A 12,627-nucleotide genomic window follows, 5' to 3' on the forward strand; every position below is an offset into this window, starting at 1 on the left:
GGGTGTCTCTCCCTTCACTCCCTGAAGGGGAGTTTGTCACACCTTATGCTGTGTCAGATGGCCTGGGATGCCATCTCTATGAAAATTATAATTATGGGCTGGGTGTGGTGGCTCACACCTGTAATCCCAGCACTTTGGGAGGCCAAGGCGGGTGGATCACCTGAGGTCGGGATTTCCAGACCAGCCTAGCCAACATGATGAAAGCCCGTCTCTACTAAAAATACAAAAATTAGCCGGGCGTGGTAGCGGATGCCTGTGATCCAAGCTACCTGGGAGGCTGAGGCAGGAGAATTGCTTGAACCTGGCAGGCGGAGGTTGCAGTGAGCTGAGATCGTGCCACTGCACTCCAACCTGGGTGAAAAAAAAAAAAAAGAAAATTATAATGATGATTTAAGCAACTTCATATACATTTACGTATACATAAACATACATACTTAGTCAGTGGAAAAAAAGATATTGGAAATAAGAATACAAACCTGGCTAATGTTTAGAGGGCAATAAAACCATAACCATTGGTGTTATTTCTACTGGTCAAAAATCATTGGCAACTTGCGAATTTTTTAGCACCTAACAATTCCCAAGTCCTAATCAATATGAAATAACAAGTCAAGTTAGCCTCCCCCAGAAAGTCTGCTCACCCGGGGGTGGGATTTTTAGGCAATGATCTGCTGTGATTTTGAAGGGGTACTCATTTTGCAGATGAAACAAAGAATGTCCCACACCTTCCAGACCCAAATCACACATCGTGACTCAAGATCATGAGCTTCTTTGGTGGCTGTGGAGTGACCCAGTAGCCCATTTTGTCTGCTCCTTCTCTTCCCCAGCCCCCACCCTGTGCTCTTTCTCACCATGTAGGTCAGCAGGACATTTTCTCCTTGGACTCTTGGATCAGGAAGTACTGAGCAGTCAAAAGAATTCGCTCCAAGGAGGTGACATGAAGGAGTCACCGTAAAAATAAAACTGCAAGGCCAGGCATGGTGGCTCACGCCTGTAATCCCAGCATTTTGGGAGGCCGAGGTGGGCAGATCACTTGAGGTCAGGAGTTCGAGACCAGCCTGGCCAACATGGTGAAACCCTGTCCTACTAAAAATACAAAAATTAGCCGGGCATGGTGGCAGGCACCTGTGGTCCCGGTTACTTGGGAGGCTGAGGCAGGAGAATCGCTTGAACCCAGGAAGTGGAGGCTGCAGTGAGCTGAGCTTGTACCACTGCACTCCAGCCTGGGCAACAGAGCGAGACTCCATCTCAAACAAACAAACAACCCCTGCAAATCTGATGAAAACATTTACGGCTGGACATAAAGGCCACCTTCGGGGATGGCACTGTTCTGTCTATCTGGTGTCAGCATCCTTGGCTCAGCTTGGGGAGGTCACAAACTCGAGGCTCTTACCCCAGTGGCCCTCTTTCCCTCCCCAGCTTCATCCCAGACACAGCCCTACGCCTTCCTTTTCTTGCAACCCCGAAAGACTTCCCTGACCCCCAACCTTGGCAGCTGCAGCTGCTTTTCTGTCTGCTTACAATGCCCTACCCCTGCCCTGTCCAATAGGGTGGCCGCTAGCCACGTGTGGCTATTGTGCACTTGAAATGTGGCTGGCAAAAGTGGCTGAGGAGGGGAATTTCTCATTTTATTTAATGTAATTTGCATTTAAAAGTACAAACTCATATTGATTCAGTTGTTGGGAAACTTTTAAGGGTATTTGGATCAATTTAGGTATGTAAATCCACTTTTCTGACTGTACATTTTATGCAATCTAAATCCAGATCAAGTATTTCCAATGAAAATTTGGCATGCAAATTGAGAGGGGCTGCAAATATAAAATACTCAACAGATTTCAAAGACTTCATGCAAAAAAAAGGAATGTAAACTATTTCATTGATATTTTTTATGTTGATTATTAACTACAGGATAAAATGGTAGCTTTTGCATCTGCTGGGTTAATAAAATGCATTGTTAAAATTAATTTCACCCATTTATTTGTACTTTTTAAATGTGGCCACTGGAAAATTTAAAATGATGTATGTGGCTTGCAGCATATTTCTGTGGGATGGAGCTACTGTAACCCCCTTCTCCATCTACACAGGCTTTGGAGCCAGAAGGATCTGAACTCTAGCTCAATCTGTACCACACAATAGCTGTGTGATTCTAGGTAAGTGGCTCAATCTCTGTGGGCCTCAGTTGTTTATTTTTTGATCTGTAAAATGGGTATGGTAAGAATACCCTTGAAATGCCTGCCTAGCACACTAGCACAGCCACTGTGTACCTGCATGAAATCAACCAAGTTTGCTCCCACTCTCTCCCCAGCCATGTCCTTATCCTTTTTTTTTTTTTTTGAGATGGAGTCTTACTCTTTTGCCCAGGCTGGAGTGCAGTGGCATGGTTTTGGTTCCCTGCAACCTCTGCCTCCCGGGTTCAAGTGATTTTCCTGCCTCAGCTTCCTGGGTAGCTGGGATTACAAGCATGCACCACCATGCCCGGCTAATTTTTGTATTTTTAGTAGAGACAGAGTTTCACCATGTTGGCCAGGCTGGTCTCGAACCCCTGACCTCGGATGATCTACCCGCCTCGGCCTCCCAAAGTGCTGGGATTATAGGCGTGAGCCACTGCACCCGGTCGTCCTTACCCATTTGTCAAGACTCATCTGAAATATCATCTTCTTTGGGAAGCCCTTTCCTAATCCCAGCAGAAGGGTCTAGTGCTTTGCCTTTATCTCTCCTGTAAACTTTCACACATGGCTTGCATTAAAATGACATCATTACAATATTGTGCGTTCCTCAAAGGCAGAGACCCCAGCTTCCTTGTGTGTGAGAATGTGCTTTTAACTTTTAGTATATGGGAAATTTCAAACGTATGGAAAAGTTGAGCTTCCATGACGATAGTATTTCAATCATTGTATTTTTCTTGCTTAACTCAGTGCTTGATACATGATTTTGTTAGTGTTTGTGGTGGATGGCAACAGCCACAAATTCTACCGCCGTGGAGTGGTGAGGTCAATTTCCCCGCCCACTTTGGTCTGGGCTGGGCCTGTGGGCTGGTTTGACTGACAGAACATGGTGCAAAGGACTATGCAAGGTCTGAGTCTCTCAGTCTAGGCCTCAAGATGCCAGGCAGCTTCTGCTCTTGCTCTCTCAGAACCCGACTTCCATGTGCATAAGCCTTGGCCAGCCTGCTGGGGGATGAGAGACCACGTGGAGCAGAGGCAGGCAGTCCCAGTTCACAGACCACCAGAGAGATGAGTGAGGCTGTCCTCCACCTTCCAAACCCAGAAGAGCTGCCAGCTGACTGCAGAGGTTAGGTAAACTGGCCCAGACACAGGAACCACTAAACCATCCCCCAGAATCATAAGAAATAATAAATATTGTTGTTTTAAGTCTCTATATTTTGAGGGGAGTTTAACGTGTGGCAAACAGCTACCCAATACAGGGTTTAATGAATGCTTTTGAATGCACTGATGAAGTCTCTGGATTTAGCAGGGGTTGCCACTCTGGCACACTCAGGGTAGCATATACAGTCTGGTGGCAGCTGCTGTGCCTCCAGGGCTGGGAAACTGTCACACATTCTGCACCCCCAGCGGGCTGCCCGTCAGCCACAGGAGCATGTCACAAGGAAAAGAGTCTGTAGCACCAACAACCCATTTGTAAAGTTTTCTGAACTTTATTCTGCTCAATACATATATTTTGAGCAGATTAAATGTGCTAGGCACTGGTCTAAAAGATTAAGAAGTCTTGCTGCAAATCTGTTCCCAAGGTTTTAATCTCATTTATTTTCAGAGCAGCAGAAGTTTTGGCTATGACAGTCACAGTGAGAGAACAGGACAGAACCTCATCACTGAGACAATTCATGTTCCCAGATGACCCCTAATGTGGATGGCTCTGTCTCCCTCCTAGAATGCATGTACAGCGAGGGGTGTTTTGCTGAGTTCTAGAACAAGAAATCTCTTTTCAGTAGAAGCCTGTCTAATTGTCTAATTTGGGTCAACCCTTTCTCCTAAGTACACACGTCATCATAGTGGAGGAATTTGGATTCTTTAATAATGGTTTTAAAATGCACTACCCTGTTGAAACTGTCCTTGGTACTTTTCAATGCCACTTATCCTTTCTCATTTAATGAGGACTTTTCGGCACTGATGACTCCAATTGGATGTAAGGGAACAGCCGTGACAGCTGTCCCTGATACTGACCTGCCAGGCAGCTGGCGTTCCGTTCGGGGGTGTCTCTGGCCTTGGCTTTGCTTTTGCGTCTTATGGAGCGATTGAAGATGGAATTTCTCTTAACTGGGATGTGGCAATGAGGCTCTTTGTCTTGGATATCCTGGTCAGCTTGAGAAGTCTCCTCTTCTTCTGGGAGTAACTCAGGTTTCACCTTGGCTGGTTCATTATCAGTGTTCCGTTGATCACTTGCTGATTTCCTCCAGGTCTTTTCCAAATCTTCAGATTCCCTGGTCTCCATGGAAATAGAACCAGCTTTTTTTCAGCAGAACGACTGGAGGTCGATGACTTTCCCAAGCTTCACTGGTTTGAGTGCTTTAGAATAGATAGAAAACAATTTTCAGTTAGAGTCATCAGGCTGAGTATTCTATTCAGACTGTGGAACTCCACTCCCATTCAAATTTGATGAAACGTGGGATAATCTGCACATCCTGGTATCCACGTTTTTGCCACTGAAAATTACAGCTTAATCTCTGCAATTTGGAGGCATTCATGTATCATTTTATAATTGCCATTTGTTTATATCATTCATAGGATGCACTTTTAGGGGGAAATGTTTAAAGTGGCTTGCGAAACTACATTCCAATAAACACTTCTTAAATAATTCCAGAGAAAAAAGGTAGCAGAAATAGTGAGGGAATTCCAGGAAAGCATTGAGAGGGACCGTAAATGTCTAGACAGGAAAAGAAAGTCTCGGAAGATGAGAAAGGGTTGTCAGCTGGTGCAATGTCTCACAATGGTAAGTTTAGACATGGACAAGGTTGATCCCCAAGGCGACAAATCTTGCCATCAGCTGGCGGCCAAGTCTAGTGGCTGCATTAGTGGTATTTCTGATGGAACGATGTATGGCCGTGGTGGAAGAATAAAGTCCCCCCATCCCACGGCCACCCCACCATGGGCTGGAGAAATAGAATGGTTACCTCCCTCCGGGGTGACCATATAGCATGTCATCTGAACTAGGACACTTTTCATAGGAAAAGGGGGATACAACAGGAACAAACCCCACCTCCCTCCCCACCAAGACCTCCTTCTAGGGTAGGGGTGCTCAGGGCGAGGGACTGTGTGGACGCTCTTAGTGGGTCTAAGCTGGTGGGACAGCGTGTTAGACAGAGAAGCCGAGCTAGGAGTCCTTCTCAGTTCTCCACTCATCCGAGGGCTTGAAACCTGGGGTCCCATGGATTCTATGGAAGTTTTCGGGGTACAAGGCTGTGTATGAGCATATACATTTTTCTGGCCTATAGGTCCAGAGATTCCATTATACCTTCAAAATGGTCAGAGACTCGGCCGGGCACCAGCCTATACTCCTAGCACTTTGGGAGGCCGAGGCGAGCGGATCACTTGAGGCCAGGAGTTCAAGATCAGCCTGGCCAACATGGAGAAACCCTGTCTCTACTAAAAATATAAAAATTAGCTGGGCATGGTGGCACATGCCTGTAGTCCCAGCTTCTCGGGAGGCTAAGCAGGAGAATCACTTGAACCCGGGAGGTGGAGATTGCCATGAGCAGAGATCTTGCCACTGCACTCCAGCCTGGGCAACAGAGTGAGGCTCTATCTTTAAAAAAAAAAAAAAAAAAAAAAAAAGGTCAGAGACTGAAGGAAGCTTAAGAACCACCTCTTTTGTCTGTGTCTTCCTTTGTGAAATGGGGAGCATGGAGGGCTGGGCTTCAGACGCCTCCTTTCCCACAGCACCCCTCCTCTTCCCCACGCCTCTTCCTCTGGAGTCCCTCTGAGTTCCCAAACACCTTCTTCTACACCCACCAGCCAGCCCCACACTATTGATCTCAGGGCAGGTGGTCAGGTAGAATAGTCAGGAGGTTGGGTTTCCCCTACCCCAGGCTGAGAATGCCTTTGTTTACCTAAGATAGGAATTAGGACTTTCTAGGTAGGGGAATTTGAGGACTGAAGGCTACTTCCGACACAGGTTTGTATCAGAAGGTTTGCCCTAGGATGGCACCTCCTTCCCACCTGTTGCAGGGCTGGTCCTGTTCTATTAACCACCTTCCCTATAAATTGTCAGCCAGGCAGAAATGAGCATTAACGTACTCAGAGGTTGCCTCAGAGCAGCTGGGGCACGTGCAGGGGCACAACCTGAGCTCATGGGGACCTGGGGAGTGCCTTCCCCACCACGGTCGGCTGGGGGACCCAGCAACACCTGACCCTTCTGGTCCTGGCCTCGGTTTCCTGATCCATGAAGTTGGAGTGTGCACTATAGGGTCGGTGAAGCCCCTTCCAACTAGAAAGCAACGCTGCTATTTCAGGTGGCCAGAGAGGATTGTGCAGTGGCTGGGAGGACACACTTAGGATGGACCATTAATACGCACCCTTCCCGGGAGCGCCTGGGAGGACAATGCGTGTCATATGTGTGGCAAAGAACGCACGGCTCCAGCGAGATGGGGTGATTTTCGTTCACAGCAAGTTTAACCTGGGTCACTGAGGGGATGAGGTTGCAATAAGAGCGAAACCATTCTTGAGCCAGCAAGAGGACAGAGAGAGGCAGGCTTCCATCCTGGCCAGATGAACGGGGACCCCTGCACTTGCTCCACTTGGGAACCTGATCCACCAGAAAAGTGGCTGCAGGGACGGGCAGAGACTCGGGAGGGACGAGGTCACCATTGTCATCCATCTGACCTCTGGGAACCTGGGGGCAGAATGAGAACCAGGGACAAGGATGGCCTTGAGCTCAGTGTAAGGCGGAGACCATGAGTGTCCGAGTTCCCTAGAGCTGGAGGGGCTGCTTCGGGGGCTGATGTCCCTGTCACTGGAGCTGTCCAGATGGAGGCTGGAGGGGCTGTTGAGGTTTTAGAGTTCAGTGAGGCCTGCCTGCCCCTGGCATTGCCTTCTCTCTTCTTTCCCTGGCCCCTGTGCTTACCACCTCACCCAAACCCTCGCATTGAGGCTGCTTTCAGTGAAGAGCTGGACCTGCGGACAGTGATGGGCAGGGGTCCCGTGGGGTGGGTGTGGGGGTGGATGATGTCGGCATTCGTTGTGTGTTTTGGTGCCAGTCTGTGGAGGCCTCTGACTGCTGGACCGAGGAGCTCACCCAGCAAACCCTGTTGGTGGCCAGAGGCCCTGGCAGGCCCGGAGCAAGAGGCACAGGCAGGGTGGTGGGGGACATAGAGCCCGTCCTGAGTGGGATGGCACACAGGTGAGTACCTGGCCAGGTCAGAGCTACAGGGAGGAATGGGAAGAATTGCAGGTCAGTGATTTGTGGTGGTTTTGAGAGCAGTGGATGAGGGAGCTGGCCCCATGTTTGTTGCGGGCCTGGGTGCCTGGCAGAATGCCACTCCTGGTCTGGGAAGCAGGAGTGAAGCCAGGTTTGGGTCAGAGCACACTGGTTTTGCGGTGTTGGGTTGAGGAATCTCCCAGGAGAAAAGTTTGTGGACAGAAATCCCTAACCGACACTGGACTGAGCTGCTAACAGGCATCTTCTGGCTCTGACAAGGGGACCCCCGGGGCCTCTGTGTTGTGATCCTAACATGAACTTTTTTTTTTTGGCTTTCAAGGTTATTATTATTATCAGTATCATCATTATTTTAGGCTGCATCTTAAAAACTTGAGGGGCTGGGCGTGGTGGCTCGTGTCTGTAATCCCAGCACAGGCTGAGGCGGGGGGTCATTTGAAGTCAGGAGTTCAAGACCAGCCTGGCCAACATGGTGAAAACCAGTCTCTACTAAAAGAAAAAAAAATTAGCTGGGCGTGGTGGCGGGCACCTGTAATCCCAGCTACTTGGGATGCCGAGGCAGGAGAGTCGCTTGAAACACGAAGGCGTAGGTTGCAGTGAGCTGAGGTTGCGCCACTGCATTCCAGCCTGGGCGACAAAGCGAGACTCCATCTCAAAAACAAGACAAAACGAAACAAAAATAACTTGAGGTATAATTTACTCTTTTTATTAGTTTTGACAAACACATTCAGTGCATGTAACCACCACCACCACCAAGGTACAGAACAGCTCCCTCACCAGGGAAAAGTCCCCTTGTGCCTGCAGAGGTCAGTCCCTGCCACATGCACCCAGCCCCGGCAACCACCAATTAGAGTCTTGGTTTGCCCTTTTCTGTTGTGTAGGTGGAGCTGGCGATCTGTCGCCGTTGCTGGAGTGCAGTGGTGCAGTAAAGGCTCATCCATGGCTCACTGTAGCCTCGACCTCTTGGGCTCAAGCCATCCTCCCACCTCAGCCCCTTGAATAGCTGGGAGCACAGGCGCCCGCCTAATACTTGTATTTTTTTGTAGGGATGGGGTTTTGCCATGCTGCCCAGGCTGGGTGTCTGGCTTCTGTAGCCTATTGTGCTGTGTTTGCTGCTCTGTCGACATTGCCTGTGTCAGTGCTGATCACCAGCGTTTACTGTGCGGTGTCAGGGATGCAAGGACGCCCACACCATATACCACCAAGGGCACTGGGCCAGGAGTCAGGGGACCTGGGTTCGAATCTCCATTTCCAGCTGCCTGTAATCATGGGCTTAACATCGGGCAAGTCAGGGCCTCAGTTTCCTGTCTAGAAAACATGGGGTGGGTGGGTGTTCTCGGCTTCTAGCTCTCAAATTTGGTGATCCAGGGAGGCTCAGAGAGTCCTTAGAGGGATGTTCGTGGTACATTAAGAGTCAGGGGGATTGTTCTCCCTGAAATGAGGAGGCTCTGAAACCCTGAGAAGAAGTATTCCCAGATCTTACCATCTCTGAGATGATTTTACACACACACACACACACACACACACACACGAAGAGATTGTAAAACTATCTGTAAAACAATTCTAATTCCGCTGCAATTATAGACTATTTTAAGCAAATGTGCTCTACGTCTGGAATCTTTTTATAATTGCTTTGATTCTTCTATAACCATTAACTGCCAGAAAACCCAGAAGCTTCCCCCACCCCGATCTTCTGATGTTCCCTTAAGTTCCTCTGTCGCTTTAGACCTATGTCTTTCTATTCCGTGGTAACTTCAGGGTGGAGGAGCCTGGGGGTAGCTTTGTGATTGAGGGAGGTGCAGCTTGCATTCATTCATTCATTCATTCGTTCGTTCATTCATTTACACCCCCTGAGCACCTGCTGGCATGAGACTCACATCTTCATTCTATGTCTGTCCACATTCCTCCTTAATAAGCTTCCTCAGGACAGGACTTGGTCTGTTTGGGTCTCTGTTGTTCCTGATGCCAGCCACACAAGAACACTCTGTAAACATCTTTTTTTTACAGCAATAGATGAACGGATGAGTTACCTTAGCCAAGCCTCGCAACTTCCGCATGAGTCGGTGTGATAATTACCCCCACTTTATAGATGAGGCAGCTGCCACTCTCAGAGCTGTGATAATCTGGCCAAGGTCGCATGGCTGGCAAATGTTGCAACAGGGGTCACGCTACAGCTGTCTGACTCATTTGCTGGGGGGACTTGTGATGTGGTCAAAAGATGCTGTTGTAACTGTGGACTGAAGGCAGGCCTGGAAGAATCAGAGCCAGGAGGGGGCTCTATTTGGCTGTCTCCATGTTAGTTGTACAGCTTCAGGCCCAGGAGCTGAGGTGGCTGTTACACCTCCCAGCACTGGGCTGCATGAATCAGTGCGTGAATCAGTGTCCTGGGAGGACAGGACACAAGGGGACAAGGAGGTGGGGAGTTGTGGGGAGCTGGCTGCAGGCTCAGCTGTAGCAATCACCAGCTACTGCAGGGGAGGAAGGCACAGGGCATGTGGAGAGGGGCAAGGTGGGTGTGGAGAGGTGAGGTTTCTAGACTGGATCTCATCTAAATGCAGACATCATCCAGGGCTCTCGTTAAATCACAGATTCTGACTCAGGAGGTCCTGGGTGGGGGCTGAGACTGCATTTCTTTTTTCTTTTCTTTTTTTTTTTTTTGACAGAGTCTTGCTCTGTCGCCTAGGCTGGAGTGCAGTGGCGCGATCTCAGCTCACTGCAACCTCTGCCTCCTGGGTTCAAACGATTCTTCTGCCTCAGTCTCCCAAGTAGCTGGGATTACAGATGCCTACCACCATGCCTGGTTACATTTTTTTTTTTAAATAGAGGCAGGGTTTCACCATGTTGGCCAGGCTGGTCTCAAACTCCTGACCTCAAGTGATCCACCCACCTCGGCCTCCCAAAGTGTTGGGATTACAGGCGTGAGTCAGACAGCTCTCAGAGCATTCCCATTTGCTAGTCCCTAGAGCCCCCTCAGGCAAAGTCCTAGGGGAACATGGCCACCAGGGCATCCTCAGCAGGTGCATGAGGGAGAAGCTGCCTGGGTGAGAGCAGCGGCCCTTGCTTTGGCCAGATCTAGGGCACGTGGAGTCCCTGCGCAGGTCAGTGGCAAACAGGAGTCCTGATCTGGAGAAGGACTGGTGCCAGTAGGGAAGGGGCAGCTGGAGCCCTGCCATCTCTCGCTATCGTCTTCTGCCTCTCAACTAGGGGAATGGAGAGGTAAGGGTAGGAGAAGGTGGAAAACAAGAGAAAGGGGGATGTCTCCTCCCCAGGGCCGAGGGCCTCCTAAGCACCTGAAATTGCCTTTGCAAAAAGTATAACTGAGGAAATTGTGACAGTGAAAGAGATCATACTTAACCAACTCCATCTTGCTTCTAACCTTTAAGCTGTCCTTGTTCATTCCTGGGCACAGGCCAAGCTATAGGAAGGAAATCAGTTCATGGTTTGACTCTGAAACAAAATTGCTAATTGCCCTTTCCCAAAAAGACCCCTTTCTTGCCTGGGGACCAGTCTGCCTTTGCAGGACTAACAAATTAGCTACACGAGTAGAAATTACGGTTTAGGGGTCCTGCAGCCTCTGACTCCAAGAGTCTGACCCTCCCCACGTTGCTCCTGGGGATAACATCACTATTATAAAACCTAAGATCAGTGTTTGAGATATTTTGAAGGCCCTGCACTGGATGGATCAGCTGACACTACCCGGACCGGTGGTAATCTGGCTCAACCAGTTCTGCCATCCCACCCAGGAACAGAAGATAGCAAGCAAACCTCACTTCAACCCCCACGATTCCATCTCCAACCTGACCAATCAGCACTCTCCACTTCCTGAGACCCTACCCGCCAAATTATCCTTAAAAACTCTGATCCCAGAATGCTTGGGGAGACTGATTTGAGTAATAATGAAACTCCCATCTCCCACACAGCCGGCTCTGCATGAATTACTATTTCTCCATTGCAATTCCCCTGTCTTAATAAATTGGCTCTGTCTCGGCAGTACGCAAGGTGAATCCACTGGATGTTTATACACCTGCTCGGGAACAGGCCCCTCTAGGTGCTGGGGACAACTCAGTGAGATGGGCCTGGCCTCCTTAGAGCTCGTAGGGGCCACCAGAGGGAACAAAGGACTATAAGGGAGAGGGAAGTGGCAGAGCCCATTGCAGGGGAGGTACTGGTGAGGAGCAGATCACAGGGGAGGCCGAAGCCCTGGGGGACTGGGACTGGGGGAGCTTCACTGGAGGTCAATCCTTGGAGCTGGGACCTTGGATTTCAGCTTCAGCCCAGCAGGAGGCATGGGCAGCCCCCAGGCCAGGAGCACAAGGGCAGCTGCTGTCCAGCAGGTGACACTGAAACATCATCAGTCTCTCCAAGGAGGGAACACAGGGCACCTGTGGAGATTGTGGGGTGTGTTAGGGTCCAGGTGGGGCAGGTGGCCAGGAAGTGTGGCCTGAGATGGGGGGACAGCATGGTGGCACCTTTGCTGTGACAAGAAGGGCTTGAACCTACCATCAAGGGAGCAGGAAGATGGGGCTTATTGAAGCAAAAGGTGCCCCCAGCACCCCTAAGAGAGGGACTGGCTGATCCCAGGTCACCTGCATCATTTCCACGTTCCTTCCTGGTCCTTGAATTGGTACCTTAGCCTCTTCCCAGGTAGGAGGCACAGGTTTGTCTTGGGCCTTTTTTTTGAGACAGAATTTTGCTCTTGTCACCCAAGCTGGAGTGCAGTGGCACGATCTCAGCTAACTGCAACCTCCACCTCCCAGGTTCAAGCGATTCTCCTGCCTCTGCCTCCTGCATAGCTGGGATTATAGGTGCCCGCTATCACACCTGGCTAATTTTGGTATTTTTACTAGAGACAGTGTTTCACCATGTTAGGCGGGCTGGTCTCGAACTCCTGACCTCAGGTGATCCGCCTGCCTCAGCCTCCCAAAGTGCTGGGATTACAGGCTTAAGCCACTGTGCCCAGCAGCCTTGGGCCTTTTTTCTTCCTGGATCAAAGTTGGGAGAGTGAGACAGGAGGATTTAGACAGAGGAAGGAGGCACCGATAAAGTTTCTGGTTTGGCAGAAAAGCCCCTGCAAGGGAAGGAGCTGGGACAGTGGCCCCAGAAGACACTCCGTGTCCGAGGAAGACCTGCATGGCATGGCTCTCTAATGGAACCCTTGACAGTTGTGGAAAAGGTGGAGAAGCCAATCAATCACACAGGGAGACAGCTGTCACCCTGCCCTGGGGATGGCTGCCCATTGGC

The 12,627-nt window shown here is 49.8% G+C and overlaps 1 protein-coding gene across 2 annotated transcripts in view; it reads right to left on the minus strand.

The window, feature by feature from the left end:
• The window catches only part of NGEF (neuronal guanine nucleotide exchange factor), a 133,078-nt gene that overhangs the window by 90,426 nt on the left and 30,025 nt on the right, over positions 1-12,627 (minus strand). The window contains 1 exon segment of one of the 2 annotated variants that reach the window (NM_001131496.1): positions 4,179-4,520. In NM_001131496.1, coding sequence (NP_001124968.1) covers positions 4,179-4,446 — 268 coding nt within the window. In that variant the 5' untranslated portion in view covers positions 4,447-4,520. 2 annotated transcript variants of the gene reach the window in all.

The sequence above is a fragment of the Pongo abelii genome, chromosome 11 (genome assembly GCF_028885655.2).
Source record: "Pongo abelii isolate AG06213 chromosome 11, NHGRI_mPonAbe1-v2.0_pri, whole genome shotgun sequence".
Lineage (NCBI taxonomy): Eukaryota > Metazoa > Chordata > Mammalia > Primates > Hominidae > Pongo > Pongo abelii.